At 35.4% G+C, this 20,633-nt stretch overlaps 3 protein-coding genes across 6 annotated transcripts in view; all 3 read left to right on the forward strand.

Annotated features, from left to right (window-relative positions):
• LOC135684294 (hemicentin-2) overlaps positions 1 to 3,099 on the forward strand; it is a 34,902-nt gene extending 31,803 nt beyond the window's left edge. For all 4 annotated transcript variants that reach the window (XM_089114961.1, XM_089114960.1, XM_089114959.1 and 1 more), the window contains one exon: positions 336 to 3,099. In XM_089114961.1, the coding sequence (XP_088971087.1) occupies positions 336 to 614 (279 nt within the window). In that variant the 3' untranslated portion in view covers positions 615 to 3,099. The remainder of the gene's footprint in view (positions 1 to 335) is intronic.
• Positions 3,100 to 3,235: 136 nt separating this feature from the next.
• Positions 3,236 to 9,487, forward strand: LOC135684308 (uncharacterized). Its single transcript, XM_065199827.2, has 2 exons — positions 3,236 to 5,047; positions 6,963 to 9,487. The coding sequence occupies exons 1-2, from the start codon at positions 4,865 to 4,867 to the stop codon at positions 8,013 to 8,015; spliced, it is 1,236 nt and encodes a 411-aa protein (XP_065055899.2). The 5' UTR covers positions 3,236 to 4,864; the 3' UTR covers positions 8,016 to 9,487.
• Positions 9,488 to 10,157: 670 nt separating this feature from the next.
• On the forward strand, positions 10,158 to 20,608 carry LOC135684303 (uncharacterized). The gene is made up of 7 exons (XM_065199818.2): positions 10,158 to 11,220; positions 12,267 to 12,656; positions 14,775 to 14,984; positions 15,899 to 16,222; positions 16,516 to 16,953; positions 17,922 to 18,056; positions 19,005 to 20,608. Exons 1-7 carry the CDS (start codon positions 11,166 to 11,168, stop codon positions 19,229 to 19,231), a joined length of 1,779 nt encoding a protein of 592 aa, XP_065055890.2. The 5' UTR covers positions 10,158 to 11,165; the 3' UTR covers positions 19,232 to 20,608.
• The last annotated feature ends 25 nt before the right edge of the window (positions 20,609 to 20,633 follow it).

Here is a 20,633-nt window from a genome sequence, read left to right on the forward strand (position 1 = left end):
ACATTGAAAAACATCATACTTTGCTTTGGAATTAAGTCTAATGTAATCCTGGAAACCTGAATTTCTCTTGCAATTTGGGAAACATGTTCAAGTGAAGCAAACCTTGTTTTTATGATCCGCAAAAGTGGAGATGAAAAATTTTGAAATGTGTAGTAGAATATGAACATTTGGCAAAAAGAATAGGCGAATTGAATTTTGAATCCGTAAAGGAAGATTTTCTGATTTTGGAAATATGGTTGTGGAATCCCTCTACTTCATTATAACAACTCCCATTTCTCTAACGCTTCGTGATTTCTAACCCACTAACTGAATTGCATAATATCTTTTTCTGACAGGCCGAAGGGACATACGCAGAGCTGAGTACGTTCTCGCCAAAGGATAACGGTAAAACTAAAGAACAGCCCGTTAAAACTGAATACGCAACACTGGAGGAAATAGGCCCCTTGACGCCCTTCGATAAACCCGCTGAAGCAGAGGAAGAAGCCAAGAGCAACGAGGATCCCCCTTCTCATAAAATCACCGTTGCACCAGAGACGGAAGATGTCCCTGAACCAGAAGTGACAGTGACACCCCCACCCTCAGATGATTCTTCGGCCAAAGTTGATATCATATAAGAGGTGAACGATTTTCCCTCTTTTCAGGGGCCAATCTCTTCGTTCCTTGGAACCATTTTCTTTTTTCTTTTTTTTTTGCTTATTGACGGAAAAGTCTTTTCAAATCCGAGTGATATCGTCGAACGTGCTTTTTGCAAACGTTTTTGATAAAAGATCTCTCGTGTTTGAATATATTGTGGAACTTCTTTGATGAATCGAACGGCCAATGATTTGCAAGATTTTATCAAGTATTTTGAAAGGTACTTTGATACAGACTGGTTTTCCTAGCTATGCAGATATTAATTGCAACCAGCCATATTTTTTTTCAGGATGTTTTGAACTGCATGGGATACCTAAAACGAGTTTTTACTTGGCAAAACTTTCATTTTAAAAAAGTTCTAATAATTTTTAGTTATTGTCTCAAATTCTAAATTATTGGCAAGGTTCCCGATTTATGTCAACTCTACACTCCCTATTTCAAATCACTTTCAAATTCTGTCTCAGGCTTAAAGGCAATCTGTCACGACGTTGATTGGTTATAAGAACAAAGGGATTTCTATTGTTTCCAGTCCCTCTTTAATTTATCGCATTGTAAAAAATATGACGGAGCGCTGGAATCGTGTTTAGGCTATTGTTCCAGCTATTGTTCTCGTTAACCAATCCACAACGAGACAGATTGCCTTTAAGGTAAGGCGTTATGTGATTGAAACCTTGTCAGTCGTTATGGTTTGCTAAAAGTCTCCCCAAAATGGCATCATGACTCATTATTTATTTGTTATGACAGAGATCGCCGTACAGTAGTAATAGCAATCTAAAGTAAGTACAGTCTTTGAAAGATGCGTCATTGTCAGATTTAGGTTCACTTCAAAAAGGCAAGATGAATATTGAAGAGTTTAAGTTATTTTGTTTGAGTTACTAAGACTGACAACGCCTTCTCAATCTTTCAAGGAATCAAAACTCGTTTTAGCTGCTCATCAGCCAATGAATTTCTGCTTCCCCTATTCATCATTTCATACAATGAGCACATCTGTTGATCGAGATGTTCCATTAAATGCTCATTGTCATTCTCTATGTGGACCTAATGGTGTTTCGCTGAAGTTTACCGGATGTAATATTTTGGCTATTAAAAACAATTCTGCTGTCTCGGCAAGGGATCATATTTTCCCTTTTATTGTTCAATGGTTTAATAGGAATCACTCGGATTTTGTTTTTAGTTGATTCCAAGTTGATTTTGTTTGAATTCTTGTTAAAACGTTATCACACAGACATTTTGCGTAAAGTTGAATACCGAGATATTTAACTATTTTGGGATTCGTAGTTTCGAAAAGGTATTCTTATCCCTTTTGTTAGAGTCGTAATTAAAAATCATGCTTGAACAAAGCAAGATCCTTGATTATTCACTGTATCATATTAGTGAAAGTTTAGCTAAAAAAGCCCCACTTCGTAGGTTTGCATGGGTTTAAAGAAAGCTTTCTAGCCTTCTTCCATTCTAGATAATTTTAATGCCACTTAGATATTTCAGGCCGAATCATTCTTTTTGCAGTGCAACTAAAAAGGTGCTTATATTAGAATTCAATCACCATTTTGGCTTGGCATTTTGAACAACTGCACGACCCCAGTAGAATTTGTTTCCCTTTCTCAGTAGAATAACGACGACCTGCTTCGTTAGATGACGTCATATTTTCGTTATAATTTCGTTCCTAGTTTTTCTTCGGGAATCGAAAAGCACCAGGCTGTCATAGCTCCCTTGCGCAACAGGGGCATTAACTTATTATGAGGCTGCTGTCTTTTTGGTACTGCAGCTAAACACAATAACGATGAAAATAGTTTTTCAAAGTTGAAGTTTTCCAATTTTGAACGACAGGATTGTTGTTTTAGGCTTAAAAACACTGTTGAAGACAATATGTATTCGTAATTATACTTTTAAATTCCATCTTTTTGCTTTCATACTTGAATTTAAGTATGAATTTCAATTACATTTTGTTGTTTTTCTTTCCTTTATGTCGCTATATAATCTATAAAGAAGGCGTTATATGTTATCGTTGTAATCGATTTATTGCAAGTTTATTAGAATTTTTATGATTTGATGTCAATAAGGTATACTAGTTTTAATCGCACAAAGTGCATCGATTATCGTTGTTATTGCTTTTGATCCAATATGCGATTTTTCAATCTTTGGAATGTATTCTAGAAATCGTTAGGCCTCTGTCGTTTTTCTTTGCAGATTATTTCCTCGACACTTTTACTTTTGTTGATGCAACTTTTATTGGTTTATTTGTAAGGGAATCGCAATATTGACTGAAATATATTATTAATAGTTTGATATTTAAGCAAATGTGATGATTATTATACTTAGCTTTTTAATGTAATTTTTGATGTTTTAATCATGTTGATAAATTTGCATAGAAACTGTTGTAGAAAATCGTTAGCAGTATTTAGATAAAATTCAATGATTATGGGATTAATTTTAGTGCACTTATTATGCAACGAAATATATGCTTCATTTCATATATATGTTCTTTATGCGTATGATGGGTAGAAAGCCATTTTTGTCTTACTTCATTTCATCAAAACCCGTTATGTGACTTTGGCACTGTGGTGGGGGACCAGGCCCATGAAGAATCGATACTAGGGTCGCCAAGAAGCCAGGCAATCCTACTTTTTGACAGGCATGCACGGTCTGGGTCGGGTGGCAAGGTGGTGTTCCCCCATGTTGTAGAGCTTTAGGTTTGATTTAGTTTCTCAATAAAGGAAACTCGATTTTGTCATTTTCATCAAATCATAACAAAAACACAATTTATAAGATTACAACCCAACAACCCTCTAATTACAATAACAAGGCTTTTTATATTATTTGCAGTGTGCATGTGCAAGTACAGAAATAGTGTGATCACTATTTCTGTGTGGGCCTGTGGTAGAGCAATTTGAACAAGCAATTTCAAACTTAGAGAATCTCTGTCTTTTCATATTTCACTTTCCTTATCCATCAGCTTGTAACATCTCACAACTCCCCTTCTTAATCTTAATCAGCAAGCTTCTATATCTACATAGCAGCACATTGAGCATGCGTAGGTAATAATAATTATATACATGTAAGCAGAAATTAAATCCTACTACAGGCCTTTGGCTTTTGAAAGCAAACGAAAGATTTATGAACCTTTTCCAATTAAATGAAATTCTGGATTAAAAATTTTCGTAATATGATCTCCGATAAATATTTTCGAAATTCTGGAGAAAGAATTTTCGTAATATGATCTCCGATGAATATTTTCTTTTTTTCACATGAAATATCAATTATAGGCCCACGCGAAATTTCACGATTGCCCAAATATTAACAAATATCAAAGCTAAATCTGATGGCTTCATTCAGAAAATTCAACCTAGCGCATGATGTAAAATCGGTAAAGTAGCTTTTAGCCACTGACAGACTATAAACTACTGTACATACTGTAGGTTTTGCTAGCTTCTGACTCAAATCTATCCCCAATACGTGCTAGACTTAGCTCTATTACCTTAATAACAGAGTGTTCAATGTCAAGCAAAAGACAACTCGATCTTTTCTTCGCAATCACCAAATGATGATGTTATGTTGGTTCTAACGGCGTTGTTATGTCCGAATTTGGAGTAAAAGTCTCATAGAAGCAGGAAGTATAATATTTTACGAAGATAGGCCCCTTTTCGCCTCTATTTTGTTTCTGAAGTAATGTTAATGAGATGAGTTGCAGTGTTGTTTATATCTCATTGTACCAACTCAATTTGACAATGTTTGATTATCATCGTCGAATTATGAACAAATGTGAATGTGTCACATGACATTAAATAACACATCTTTATTTTTGACCTTATATAGCTTTTAAATCAACTTCATTTTAATATTACACAAATTCACGTCAATCAGGGGCGAGTGGCTAGATAGCTCTAATGAGTTTTTTCCACTTATCCTACAGCGTTAATTTTGTAATAGTCACTGATAAGAAATTAACATGTTAATATATATCTATTTCAAAACCTCAATAACATCAAATATATATTTAATGTTTTTGACATTTACCCACCCGTTACCCTGCTTGGATCGTCATCATCAGTCGTGTAAATTCGAGGCTTGTCAGACTTCGATAACGAGGCCAAAATGGCGCGCATCTGAAAATAAAATTTATTAGATTTGGGTTTTCTGCTTATAAAAACCAGCTGCCTTACGTTTTCGTTTGGGCGTTTTGAGGAGCAGATGTATTGAGATAGGGATTATTTCTGCCAAACAGCTTGGCTTCACGATGGAACAAGAAGAAACTGGGGAAAAGCAAGGAGTTTTAAATTCACCAGAAGGTTGGGCTGATAAAACAAGGTCAATGATCGAAGATCTCCTTGCAAGACTTTCGTCAAGAGAGCAACATCTAGACGAAAATGAAAGATGGCTAGAAACTGAAAGGAAGGACCTTGCACAGCTAAAAGAACAAGTAAGTTTTTGAGTAGGCCTAAGTAAAAGATTATGACATTTAACTTTCAAGGACAAAGGCCAGATGCGTCAACTTATTGCTGAACGCGTGCTACAGCGATTTCCGAAATTTCGCTGGTGAACAGACACGCAAAATTAACTTGACCTCAAATGGAAGCATATCGAGCATAAATACCGGAGACACAGTATACACAGTATTCGAGTTGTTGAGCGTCAAATTTAGCCACCAAACAATTTTCTGAGTTTGCTCGAGCCTTTCGAATGATCTTGACGTCACAAACACCATGTTCAAATCACTTGAGCAGCACGACAGTCTGGAAGGCCGGAAAATTTATTGTTTTGCGGAAGACGCTCACCCCCCCCCCCCCCTTTCAACAAAAAGTTGTACCTCGGTCTCTGACCTTGATTAACTTCAATATTCTAACATTCGTCCAAATGATTGACTTCAGAATTGAGAATTTCTTCGAGCAGCTAAAAGTGCCTATTCCTTCAAAACTTGAATTCCCTCCTATCATAATGCAGCACCAGCCAGCACACGTCCTTCATACATTTTATTAGCCTCAAATTTTCACATATCTTGAATCAAAGGCTACATAGTTCTCCTCGAATAGTAACTGAACAAGATGAACTGAACTGTCCAGTTCGTGCGTGAATTGCAATCAAGGAATAAACTCATGGTGTTTGTGACATCACATGCAATGGATCTCATGACATGCAGACAATGGTTGAGCACTCTACAATAATTTTCATGACATTTAAAATGGAATTGCGCCAAAACGGCCAATCATAATTAAGTGAAAACTTGACATTAAGATTCCTTGCATCGTTTTCTGCATTATATCAAAAAACAGTTTATAGTTCAGTGCATGTCAGTTCACCTTTAAAAGGCTCGGGTTCAGGTGCATTATATTCTAAGTCTTACAATGTACATTTCCACAGAATACTAAATAAAAACACAACACATTAAAATAACAAACAATTATTATCAAAACTATATGTGGAACAGAAATTATTAGTGGCATATGTATGTATGAAGAGTCATTTAAAGGTAACAAAGCTGACTGAGGAAGGAGGCCCCTCTATACACAAGTATACTTCAGTGCTTCATAGATATTGAAATAAATAATACTGAAAAAAAACTCTGATTTCTGTTAGTAGGAACTGAAAAAGATTGAAAAATTTTGAAGGTTTGGTGTCAATGCTTTTTGCAAGCAGATATGACTTTATAACGAAGGTAGGCCAAGGATACACATTCTTTGATGGCAGTAGGGATTCTATTTCAGGATATAGTGCCAGTAAAACAAATGAGCCTTATGTTTTATTGAATAGTGTTTTTTATCAGTTAAGAAAACATCATTCTTAGAAGCCTTTTGAGTATCATGTTGATGAATCTATTTGATTGATTCAAAGTATGTGTGAAAACAGACAGGCTAAATCTTATTAATACTTTCATAGAAAAGTATATGCAAAACTATTTTTTAATATGTTGCTTTCTGCTCAAATGTTTCTTGTGTCAAGACTTGGCATGTTGCTAGAAAACATCTTGAATCATGTTTAAAGTTTTAATTTTTTAAATAGTCAGATAGTTTGCGAAGTCATTTCTCATTAAAGACTGATAAGGATCATGAAAACTATATTAAAAATGAACTAAATTCTAAATTTGAAAAAAGGACCAGTAAATTATCTCTGTGTTGTTTCTGCCTTGTGAAAATAAGGAATGGCCTTCAGGTAAGCTATCTGTTTACTTCAACAACTGTAGCTGATTAAGAGATTTACACTTTGTCAAGTAAATTATAATATCACTCGTAGATCTATTAACCTCGGCTGATTTTTACAATATTAATTAACCCTAGATACAGCCACTTAAACTAATACTATAATTTTAGAACTTCAGCTATATAAAACTTTTATTATAGTTGCAAGCAGAGCATGCTAAAGAACTAGAAAAGATAGAGAAAAAAGAAAATGACCTCAAAGACTATTATGAAGAAAAGTTGAAAAAATTGGAAGATGAGAAGAAATTTGTATACAATATTGGAGTTGCTCAAAAGGGCAAAGTTAAGCTTGATATTGGAGGCCATGTCTTTTCAACTTCAGTCAGTACTCTGTGTAAGTTTGAAAATTCAATGTTATCTGCTATGTTTTCTGGAAGACACCAGCTTAATGACTCTGATGATGGTACTTATTTCATTGATCGAGATGGGACGTACTTTAGGTATATTTTGAACTTTCTTAGAGGTCAAATCTGTGAAACTAATAACTTGCCAAGTGATAAGCATGTATTAAGAGAAATAAAACAGGAAGCAGATTTTTATCAACTTGATGACCTGGTGGATTTTATCGATGAAATTTTGATTAAAGAAGCCTTGGGGAAAAATGACTACTCGCAGGAAGATATCAATGAGTTACTTTCTACAGTTGTAAAGACTGAAAAGCTTCCTAAGAATCCTGCTTCCAACTCTCGACTGCTTACACAAGGTATTTCTGTTGCAAATGCAGCCCTTAAGGGCCAACGGCAGACCTCAACTGAATCATCAACAGGCTGTAATAGAGCAATGTTTGTTGTGCAGAACATGACCAAGAATAAGCTAGATTTTACAGGGAAATCACTCACTGGAATTTCTTTTTCCCATACCACATTTAACCATGATGTATCATTCAGAAATGCTGACTTGTCAGGAGCTACATTTTATGGCTGCGAGTTCAATGTGAACTGTACTGTGGATTTCACTCATGCAGATCTCAGGGACTGCGACTTTCGTAATTGCAAAGGAAAGGAAGCAGGCCCGAAAATGAGCTTTGGTCCAAGTACTTTTGAATTTGGCAATGGAGGTCTGGTTAGTGGAGCTAGCTCTGACATCTTCATCAAGCTTATCACGGGCAAAAAGATTTTATTCAGAGGAGCAAAAACTGAAGGGGCAAAATTTGATCCAAATGTATTAAGTACAGTTGCAAGTTGTCTTCTATAATGATTACACGGCAGAGCGTTGAGAAATGTGGAGAGGAGATAAAACCAAATAAAAAGAGGCTTAACTGGCTTAATTCTTTGGATTTTTGGCCAAATGTTGGTGCTAAAGCTACCCCCCCCCCCCACAGCTCCACTGCTCTGAGGTGCCTGATTGTAAACAATATTCTCAAAGCTTGCCTTCCAGTTTAAAATCGTATATGTCATTTGCATTGCTATTTGTTATAGTGCCTGCAATTGCTGTCACTCTTTAACTCTAGTGTGTGTTTCATGACAGAAGTATCATTTGGGTGCATTTACTAGCAGCGATGGCATTTTGAATCAATTATATAAATATATACAGTTGTTTTCATTATATATTATCTAAATCAACCAAATAAATACTAAAGGCAACTAATCAGCGAATAAATTGTAAAGTGTGCTCCTCGTATTTCAACTATGTTTGAGGTGAATCAATGTTTCTCTTTCTATTGCCGCGGCCTTTTCTCAATAAGCCCCTATAAGCATCGTTTGTCTTACCTTTCAATTTTAAAGTCATGTTAAAGCAAAGCTAATATTATAAGCCGGATCTCTAAGTGTAATTACTTTATTAATAGTGTGATTCATCTAATTGACTCCCCCTTCTAAAGAGCCCCCTTTCACTCCAATTAGCCTCCGTCTAAAAACGCCGTATGTCAATCTAGGTTAATAAGCCTTAAGGGGGGCTAATTTTCGGGTTAACGGTAGTCTAAAACTTGTGCTATTGGTGTGCAGGGCCATTGCTCTAGAGGACGTTAAGGGTGTGACACCACCCTTTATATTATATTACATTACATAATTGGTGTTAACAAATTTTTTAACATTGAGTGTTCTATATAAAAGTGCAAATTACCTTCTTTTTAGCCCTAGTGCCTCGAACAGACCCTAGTGCCTCTGTTCATATATTTACGAGGTTCAAGAATCATGGTGCAAGGCATGGTGCCAATCATGCTGCCCGCTTAAAGGCAATAAGATTATCGATTAAATTCAAGTCAGTTTCATATCTTTTAAAGTCTTAGTATTATTAAAACTATAAACGCTTAAATGGTGACCTTTTCAAGACATCTTGCTGGCGTTCCGTAAATTTAAGAAAGACCGAAGAAGAGAGAACCTATATAACCTAGAATTAACCTTTTATGTAACCGCGTTCACATCGTTATGGCATATTTCTTATCAAATTTCGAAACTTACATATCGTTTACAGTTTAACACTTATAACGAGCTCAGCTCCTGCTACAACAATGCAGTGATAATCGAAAAAAAAGCTAACGATTTGCAACGAAGATTTTCACCTTTATGGTCAGCGACTCTGCATGGAAGGGGATCAGTGGCTCGGTCCCAGTTTGTAAAAGCTGAAGAGATATTTGGGGCTGGGGGCCCGGCCCTTTCTAATTACCTTATTTTCACCTAACACAGTTCGTACTTAGGAAATACATATGTGCACAAGCCACACATATTACAGCTAACATGATTGTTTCTTGAATGTCCTGATGAATTTCGTTGGACACCTTAGTTCTCATTAGTCGTGTAGATAGGCTATTGTTTATGTTGCAATCAGCACATAAGCACAAAAAGAACAGTTGCTAATAAGACCAGTTAAAAAATTGTTGAATCTGAACATGTCTGTTTTCGCTCAAACATGCCCTGGCTGGTTTTTCCTTAGATCATACTGCTTGAAATAATGGCTTTCCGCTTATTCTTACTGCTAGTTTATTTAACCGTGAAATCAAGCCTTCCATATACAGAGCTTAGCAATTCTTTCTAATTATCTCGAGTTTGTCTTACAATATCTACCAAAATACGTCTGCTTCGGGATTGATATTCATCCTAAGTCCATTTTTGAAAAATTCTTCAAATTCTTTTGTACAAAATTTTTGACCTCAGATTCGGATTGACAGCAATGATTTTAGTCTACTTGTAAGTTTTCATTATGATATTGCTCACGATATTGATTTTATGACGACATAAAGATAAAAACTTTATAAGGGATTTGACCGTGATTGGCGACTAGGGGGGGGGGGGGGTAAAGTTTCCCCCGGAACGATTTTTGCGGTCAAATCCCTTAATCTTTCAAACTTCATTTCTCGGTAAAATCTAAAATACAAGCTGTAACAATATGAAAAATGGCATCCCGCCTAAAATTATGAAGATAAAACCAATTCTGAGCTTAAAAAAGTCGTATAATTAAGTTTGGAGAAATTTCCAAAACGAGGTCGTAAGTCGAATTGGTGTATATGAAGCCTTGTGCACCATTTGCTACTGTCAGTATCCAGGCACCGCGGAGCAGGGGGCTGGGGGGCTTTAGCCAAAAATGTACAATATTAATAGAAGAACCATCAGTAAAGCCTCCTGTTATTCGGTTTTAGTCCCCCACTCTCTTAGACCCCCCTCTTGTCTCAACGCTCCGTGGTGCCTTGTATCGTAGCCAGGGTGGTGGCCATACCTCAAAGAACTGTAAATTTTCTTGCAAAGCTATTGAGCTAAATGTCACTTTATCATGAGCAAGACATATAATTGATATTGAGGGTCGTTTGGCCTTCTAAAAGTCTTCATTAGTCAGAAAACCTGGAAATGTATTTAAAATTTTCTTGGCACTTAGAATCTTAAAATACTCGAAAATTTTGTGGGGGAGGATCGATAAAAGAAAAATTCCTGTTGATCGTTCTGATGGGAAACCCTTGTTCGTTGGTAGATTTCGGTTGGGCGGCCATTTCCGTTCTTTTTAAACTCAATATTGAAGTACGTAATTGTGAGAGATTCTGTTGCCTCTAATAGTCGACATCGAACCTTAATAACGATTCCATTTGGCATGCAAGACAGGATTAGTTTTCCAAAGAACATTCTAGATTCACGGACTTCGCAGGCCTTGAAAACCTTGAAAATGCAAGGCTTTAGAATCTCAGAAATTGCGGGGAATAAGGATGTTCTTTTCCCGCATCACCTCCATGTGGCGTATTTCTATGAATATTGGCCTTAAATGATGGCAATAATGATTTCGTTTCATACGCTGTAGGCGTATGTGGTTATCTTAAATGCTTCCTTAAAAACATGTAACGACATAATGTGATCGTTAATCAGCCTGTTTATTGCATTGCAAAGAATTTGAAAGCTGAGCTCATCAGCAAACCTTGAAGCGATGGAGAAGCAAGCGGTGGCTGTTGTTTGTATTCTGGTTGCTCTTTACTTGGGCGGTAAGTGACAATGCAATTGAGCTCTATATTATGTAAGAATGGTCCGCCTTTTTTCTCTTTCCACACATCAATCTACATAATTCCCCTTTTGCATTCTAAATGTAATACTTTACGGAATTAAAGTGGATATTTTGTACAAAACCAAAAGCTGGCCCGTTCACGAGGTATTTAATATACAGCCATCCTCTTCATATCTTTTGACAGATTTTCTTTCACTCTCTTTTGACGTCAGTTACTCCGAGCAAAAACAGTATCTTCCATAGAAACAGCCTTTGTGAACCCTTTTTTTAATACTACTATCCTATAATACACAATTTGTGTTCATCAAACACTGAAGAACTGTGTTTATATTGAACATTTCTAACCATTCAGGTTTCCGCGGGGATTATCTTGCAAAGTTTCTGTACCGTTGAAAAGTTTGTTAACCAGCCTTGACTTTTGGATATTCAAGATTAAACATGCGTGAATGACATACAAAGCAAGATCATATTATCATTTCAGCTTTCATCTTGGAGAATGTAATGAAAAAACTGTGCTTCAAAGCAATCTGATCTTGTGTGTGAACGGTGATCCAAAGTTCTAGTAAAATATAAATCAATTTTAAAGACTCATTGCTAGCAATGAGCTTTTGCGAGCGTGGCAAATTGTCCAGGCGACGATCCAAGGCAGTAAACTTTTACGGATTAACCAAAATTGATTTCAGACTCTCTTAAAATGTATTATGGGATGTTTGCGTAGCGCAGTGGCTCATTTTGGCAATGAGTCTTTAAAAATCAACGCAAAAATTCATGAATGAGCCCGAAATTAATGAATGACGCATCTTCTGGAATTTCATTTGGCCACTGTTCTCTATATATTTAAAAATTTCGTAAGCAGTATATGTAATAATCAATATACTGTAGGCCAGTATTAGCCAAATGACATTATGCCATGTGGGAAATTCTAATTTGTGATGATCCATGGCCATGACCTTAGTATAACTTTTTGCATCTATTTTTTGCATTCAACCATAGTTTGCACATAAAACAATTTTTTTGTCTTTGCAGTGCCAATTGAAATTGGAAAAACTGATGGGCTATGTTTTGGCACCGAAGAAAACAAAACCACTTTGTGTCATATGAATGGTAGCTGTCTCAGCATCAATAACCAGTCGCTGTGCAGTTGCAAACCTGGTTTCACTGGTAATGGCTCAAGTTGCCATAACATAGACGAATGTCTCAGTAACAAGTGCCCTGAAAATTCTACATGCATGAATACAATAGGGTCGTTCATTTGCAGTTGTGATGATGGATACTTCTGGAATGGAAGTCAATGTGTCGATGCATGTCTAACAAATGGACACAAATGCCACGACCATGCTTATTGTTCAAGTACAAATGGATCGTATTTTTGTATTTGTGCTGCAGGACATACAGGGAATGGGACATTTTGTGAGAGTAAGTCCTTTAGATATGTAATATCGAGTATTTCATTCCAACCGAATTATTGTGGAACGTGGGCAGTTGTGGCCCCAGCTGCTGCATAGTGAGAGGTTAATGGGCGTGGCCAGTGAGACCACGCTTCTTATGCCTCGTCTCAGTGCTTTGTACCAGGTGATTTTCCTTAGGCAATTATATGATCTACCCCTACCTTCTTTCTATATCAATCTATAGAAAAACACGTGGACCGTCTATCAGCAAAGTTAGGGGGGGCTAATTACCTCCTGACGATGCCACTGAACGAGGGCAACCCTCAAGTATTCATTTTTCAATAGCCTGGTAACGAATCATTACTTTGAAGCATTTCTGCACTCGTCCCTTCGCGGACGCTCTGAGGACGCACCGAAGGCGCTAATTTGGTGTGCCTGCATCAAGGTATTTCCCGTGCGTGTTTACCAACATAGAATAACCTTGCTTTGCAAAACGAGGTATAGTTTGTGCTGTATCAACCGTATAGGGGAAACTGAAATCAAGGGGCATGGTTAGGAGAGTGGCGAGAACTCTGAAGATGGAAGTAGCTTTACTATGTAAAACCACGAAAAAATTTTCTGCTCGTTTTAATAATAATAATAATAATAATAATAATAATAATAATAATAATAATAATAATAATAATAATAATAATAATAATAATAATAATGCTTCATATTTATACAGGAAAAGGCTTTTTCAGTACATGTAAAATACTGCTATCAATAAGGGTCCTGTTTAAAGAAACTGTTGACAACGTAAAATTTTGCTACACGATTTTCATACAAAACTTAGAGTATCTATCTTCCGTTTAAAGTTTACAACATAAGATTCATTCATAAGGTCGGTTGGCAATCCATTAAAAATCAATGCGCCTTGACAGGCGTTTTCTTCTTGATTTGATCCAATGTGTCCATCTTCAGGGTTTTATTTTCATACCTCAATGCTTTTTCTATGCCATCATCAAAACAGTTCAAAACACAAAATTTTCATTAAACTGTTCCATTCAAAGCAGGAAAAGACACAAGGTCATCTGGCTCCTTACTTATATATAAACTATTCTTTAGCAAACAAAAGAAAAGCATTTGAAAAATTAAGTTGGCTTAGTACCAAATAGACAAGATCTTTGATTTCTTAAATTTTGCTTTATTGTTTGAGAAGTTTACATTTATTTCAAAGGTTAGGCGATAGAGTTCTCTCCTAAAGTTAGACACATTTGTGAATTTTATCTCAAAGCCTGATTTTCTCCCACTAGAATCTATGCAAGAAACACTCCGAGACACTTCCTTGGGCCTATGAAAAAAGAAAGATAGGGCCTAAGATGACGTCATTAGACTGTGATTCTTAATTTTGTTGTTAACGTTAGGAACGTTTTTAGCTTTCTTAGGGCCCTCTCGGCTCTGGGCTTGGGGCGCTATCATCCTCTTACTTGGCGGGCCAGTCTGAGAACATTTTTTGAAAAATTTTCAATGCATCTTTTTTTGCAAATTACGTCGAAAATGTACGTTGAAAGCAAAGTTGATTTTCGTCGATTTATGATTTTCATGAATTGTGGTTTTAAACCGCACAGCAGCTGCTCTTCGAAACTTCGCTGTCTTGAGCTAATTTGCTCTCTGAGTCCTGGAAAGCCATTTCTATTTACTAAACTATAATTAAATATCATTTCAAATAAATCGAAAATGTAGAACACTGTCGCGTAAAATGTAGTTTTGCCCATAGTTACCTCTCTGTGAACGTAAACTATAGTCAGATTTTGCAAATTGTTTAGTCTTTCTTCTATCGAAAGGGAGTTCCTTCGTTAGAATTTCGGCAAATCGTGCAGCAATAATTTATTATGTTTTGATAACAAGGGATTGGAGAGAAAAATTAACTAATCTTTAATTTGCTCATAATTTGCTCCAAACCCTGATAAGAAAGCGTCTGAGGATGCAGAGCGTATCTCCAGAATAAACCACAAACTGAAAGTTCGCATTTAGAAAATACTTTGCGTCTTATTGTTTCCTTATTTGTTTCAAAGTTGCAAAAAGCTCTAATTAAACCGATTCTATCTTTAAATCTGTTGTGCCCTTTAATTTCATTGCCTACCACTGAGTTTATTTGTTTCAGAAAATTATGTGGACTGTACAGATTTTCCCGGGTCATGCTGTGCGTCTAGAAATGGCTTTTCAAAAAATGATTCTGGTCATTGCGTTGATATTGATGAATGCCAAAATGGAACCGACGTTTGTCCTCAGTCATCTATCTGCGTTAATACTGAAGGATCATACACGTGCACTTGCAAATCTGGATTCTCTGGGAACGGCACTCACTGTCAAGGTTAAATTTCACAGCTTTATTCCACAGTCCCATACATAATAGGCCCAATTATGCACATTAACTCGAGTAGCGAAAGCTATCAAGGATCAGTCAAGTGCAAAGAGATGTATAGACGTATTCACTGCTTAATAATCATTCACATATATGTACAATAATCCTAGACTTACTCCATAAACCTCTGTTTCGCTACTGCCTCACTTGACGGACGCTACATTATGAGTCTCTGTTGTAGCGTCCGTCAAGTGAGGCAGTAGCGAAACAGAGGCTCATGGAGTAAGTCTACAAAAATCCCTCAAAATATTATTTCAATCTAAATTATTGAATCCCCCTAGTTGCATTCCTTCTTTTGCATTTCGTGGCATCACAATCTTTTTTTATTAAAAATGCTGTCCCATCAAAGTTTTAGTCTTTTATGTACGTTTGTTTGTGAGTACAAAATTTTTGATTTGAGAATAAAGAAGAATATTAAGGATCAAAATCGCTAAAATTTAAGAATAACTTAAGAATAATGCAAAGCTCAAGATTCATCAAGAGTTAAATTTTTTCTGTTTCTTTGGGTTTTTTGAAAGCAAAACAAATGCGAGTTTAACGCTATGTTTTAAAAAAAATGTATCCGGCCTTGGAGCCATGAGACTATATTGCGACTACGTTACACCTTGTGTCGCTTAAGAATAATTTAAGAATAATCTTAGGCGCAAAATGAAAAAATTATGAATTTTGAAGCTCAGCAAAAAATAAAGGATTGTAATGAATAACACATGACTTTTCAAACATTGGTTGCTCTTTGAATTAAGTCTAAGTTGTTCTTCTAGTTCACAAAAGAAGAAATTTCAAATCCTTCCTCTTAATTTTTCTTAATTGTCCAGTTTTTAAAATTTGGAACATAAGAGAGTAATTCTTTGCTTATTTTTTAGAAATTGACCCGTGTAGCTCTGAGAGTCTGTGCCATTCAAACGCAACGTGTACTGTCGTAAATGGAACCTATCGTTGTATTTGTAACAATGGTTTCATTGGTAATGGAACATATTGCGAAAATAACAACGAATGTGACAACCACACCATTTGCAACAGTCAGGCAGAATGTATTGACACCAGAGGCTCGTATTTTTGTATGTGCAAAAATGGGTACACAGGAAATGGAACACATTGTTCTGATATCGATGAATGTCGCAGTGACCAAAGACCATGTCGCTCTTTTGATGCATGTGTAAATACAATTGGATCGTTCAAATGTCAAGGTACTAATGGGGCAGTCCCTATGAATTTCACTAGATAGAAAAGCATTATAATTAAATTTTATTCATTAAAAGCATTATTTATTTATTCATTTATCTATTTATTTATTGATAATTACTGTCATTGAAATACTTTTTATTGTCCGAAAAATGAAAGGTATTGGAATTAGTTTAGAAATTTTTGCACAAATCTTTTCAAAATTTTATAACATTTATCAGTTTTTTAATGCACCTGGAATCAGTTTCTCTTGATCTGTGTCTCTTTGCTTTTTGATAAATTATCCTTTGTCTCCTAGACCGATGCAGGCGATCTTCTTGCCGAGAACTCTCCTTCTGTCGTAATATCCCAACAGGACCCTTGTGCAAATGCATTGATGGCCTTTACCTGTCAAACAAACTTTGTGTCAAGGCAAAGACGATATTCCGAGTTGATGGTGTTCGCCTTTATCGCACGTATATACCTAGATATGCAGATAGACGATCGAGTGAATTTACTGAACTGGCCACTGAAGTTGAAAGTCAGTTTCTGCGGGCATTCCGCGGTACAAAGCTCGGTCCTGGACTAAAGGCAATCCAAATTTTTGCACTGAGAAGAGGAAGCGTTGTACTCTCTTTCTACTTACTCTTTGATCAGAAACCTACTGTAACAACAACCCAGATTGCTGAACTTGTCAAGAATCGTTCGTTTCATTTATCGTTCAGTCCAGAAAGACAAACGCGGCCAGTTGTACGAGGTACTTTTTGAACTGCAGTAAAATTGCTCTTAGCTTTTTTGTTTTTTTCTCCTCTTCCCGTGAAAAGTTGTCATAAACTAGATCAAATTATTGTAAATATCACAAAGTTTTACAGAATGAGTCAGCCCACAGTATACCAAAAAAATCACCTAAATATCACTGTTCCTTTTCTTCAAATGAATTCTTTCATTAGATTATCAAAATTTTTAGTAAATGCTACCTTTATACGCCTGGTCGCAGAATTATATGGCCTGATAATCTTGATTTAGAATCTGTAGAAATGCACCAAAAAGGCCACCTCGGCGATAGTTTTCTATTTCTCTAATTTTGATCTTTGTCTATTATATCACTATAAAATTTGTGAAAAATGTGAAATCTATGCAACTATGCATAAACAATTTCGTTATGTCAATGCGGAGACGCATTTAGCCTACATTCACCATGAATTGAACATCAATTAGATTCAAGTAGACCATTGTGAAAAAAAATAAAATTAAGAGAGTATGACCACCTAATAGCTTCGCTTTTAACGGCTAAAATATCTAACACTTAAACAGACATTTTCAACATATACATCTCACAAGCCTTACTCTCTGATGTGGTAGTATATTTATGTCTATTTTTCATTATCATTGAGTAACTAAGTTGTCAAAAAGTATTTATCTTTTTTATTATGAATTTGATGCCAACAAAGTTCCTCTTTCTGTATATATTTTAAATTTTCGTGTCTTCTTATCACTCCAAAGAATTAGTATGCACCGATGAAATGCATCCTTAATTCTTTAAGCAGTCTTCTCTTCATGCATTTTTATATGTTGATTAATCTAAAACAAATTCTTGTGAACACAAGCTTCTATTTTTCTATAAAATCAGTAGTTGAAAATCCTATATTGGCAGTAGACGAAAAACTTTTAATTGCATAAGATTCCTTTAATTTGAGTAGTTCTACTCAGAAACATTCTTTTCAGTGACAAATCATTGTGAAACTGGAAGTCATGGCTGCGATAAAAACGCTCGCTGCATACCAACATCCTCAAGATCTGATTACCAGTGTCAATGCAAAGCAAAATATGAAATGAGGAGTGGAAAATGCAGCAAAAATCGTAAGTTGCACAAATCTATCATTTAGTACTAGTTTGAATTCATTAAAAGGTGTTCTTTATTATCGGAAAACTTTAGTTATGTAGTTTACTAAGTAGGTTTGATGAACCCTTTGTCTTGTAGTACGACGTTTCTTGAGAGTTGTACCAGTAGTAATAGCTATAAAGGCTTCCGGAAGCAATGGATATCAATCAGACTTTCTCGCACAATGGCCTAACACCATACATGTGCTTTTTTGTTTGATCATGAGCAGTGAACTGGACGTGTCACAGACGGACAAAGATAGATGAACAGGGGGCTATTCTTTCTGAATTAGAAAACCCTTTCCTTGCAAAAGAAATTTTTCTGATAAACTAGTCTCTCAATTTTGTTATCAAGAGAAACGCGCATCAAAATTGATAACTATTGCCAAGGTATGGGGGACGACTCGTGTGCCATAAAACTTTCACTTTTTCCTTACAAAAGAGTGGCAGAGAGTTTTTTATAAGGTGGAAGGGCAGAGTATTTGAATGACCCACGTGCCTGTGACCCTGTGATCCCTGTGCCTGTTAGAAAACACTGTTTTTGCCCTAATAAGGCAAAGCAAATTTGATTCAAGGAAACTTATGACCTAAATTTAAGTTAAATGATTAAGTTTTGAAACATATTCCCTTCTTGTTGCAGTGCAGCAGAATGTCTGTCAGTCAGTCAGTGAATGATAGCAAACAGCTAGTTCTTTAAGGGCACGAAAAGCGTGCTCTCCCTAAAGTTTATCAATATCTTGATGTTTTCAAAGTTTTATCCCTTGCTTTACAAAAGCATTTTACATATCAAACAATAATTTTTTTTATTTTAGAGCTTTTTTGTCAAGATATTGTGAAATATGTGTCAATCTCAAGGCAACAAGAGGTCATTAATATTAATTAAGTTTCGAAATGTAAAATGTTTAAACAAGTTTTTTAACTTTTTAGGTACATATGCCGAAATAATAATACCATCTGTGATTGGAGGCTTGTTGTTTTTATTTTTTACATTTTTGCTTATTGCTTTGTTGTGCAAGAAAAGACGGTTAAGAAAAGCATCGAAAAAGGAAGCAAAATTTTACGAGCCTCATCTTGAAATTTTTCGGGTAGAAGCTGGAAATGAAAACCATGGAATACAGATGCAGGATACATCATCTAAACAGGCGAAGAAGTGAATGAAAGATAAACAATAGGCCTATTTGTGTATATATTTAGTTTGTTTTGTTTTGTCAAATACTTTAGCCATACATTATTGATAACTTTGAGAACCATTTGAACGTTATGAAAGTCTTCAATCAGAAGGGATTGTATAACATATATTCAATTCTCTGTATACTGATTAAATGTAATTAAATAATTATGTCTAGCATCTATCAACAGACTCATTGTCAGCTACAATAGCATTAACATAATTCGAAATAAAATGAACAAACAAATTTCAGAGTATCAAATTATTCAAATAAAAAAGGGGAAGATTTTGGCAATAAACAGAATGTTTAACTGGCAGAACGCATAGGCACACCAGCCTACATTACCTGTTCAAGCTGTGATATGATTTTCGAGTTAAGATACGATATTCAAGTTTCTATGAAATATTCAAATTATGATAAAATAATCAAATTAAAGTATAATGTTCAGGTTATAATAAAATATTCAATTTATGATAAAATATTCAAGTTATGATAAAATATTCAAGTTATGATAAAATACTTAAAGTTTTCCAAGTGTTTAAGCCATTCAATATATCTTCATCTTTTCTACCTTTTTTATAGTTTAGATTGGTACAGTCTTTTATTGAAGTTGCATATGGTACAAATGGGCTTTTTGGTGAAAAATTCTAGTTAATTTTAGATAAACCATAACAATATTAAATCGTGCTATTGCAATCGAAATATTTGCTTCTTCCAAGGGTGCTTACTAGAAAGAATTCTTTAATTTTGAAAATATTAAACAAAAAAACTACTGTACTCCCTGTTTGAACTGACTAAACTTTTCTCCCACAGATTTTGTTTTTCTACTAAATACTGATACAAAAACGTCACTTTTGATTTCATTTTCCCTGAATGTTTAATTTGATAATATGCTGTTTTAATTTATCGAGGTTTCCAGATACGTCAAAATAGCAATTAAATCTCTGAATGGCCTATGTAACTGAAAATTTTATGTGATCTAATGAATTTTGAGTTGGACAATTATTGGCGGTACGGAATTCGAAAATGGCTTTGAAGAAAGCAAACATTTAACAACAACTTGCTTTAAGCTTTTTTGTCTGATACCCCTCATAGTATCAAACGTCAGAATCGAGATTAAGAGAAGACCAAGATAGAAAAGATGTTCTCTTTGAGGGACGGTTTTGTTACTTATGTTAGAAGAAACATGTTGTTTTATCTTACCCCCTTGGGTTGTGCTTTAGGAAATTTGAGATCTTTGAGTTGCTTTTTACCTTGCGTCAAATGAAGTTTCGAAACGAGATTGGCTCATAATAGTTCTAACCAAAGAATCTATTCAAAGGAAAAGGACAAAACTTTCCATTTACCAGATGAATATTTTGATGAATGCCGACAGCTGTGTATTGGC

The sequence above is a fragment of the Rhopilema esculentum genome, chromosome 21 (assembly GCF_057945365.1).
Source record: "Rhopilema esculentum isolate cy_ngs chromosome 21, ASM5794536v1, whole genome shotgun sequence".
Lineage (NCBI taxonomy): Eukaryota > Metazoa > Cnidaria > Scyphozoa > Rhizostomeae > Rhizostomatidae > Rhopilema > Rhopilema esculentum.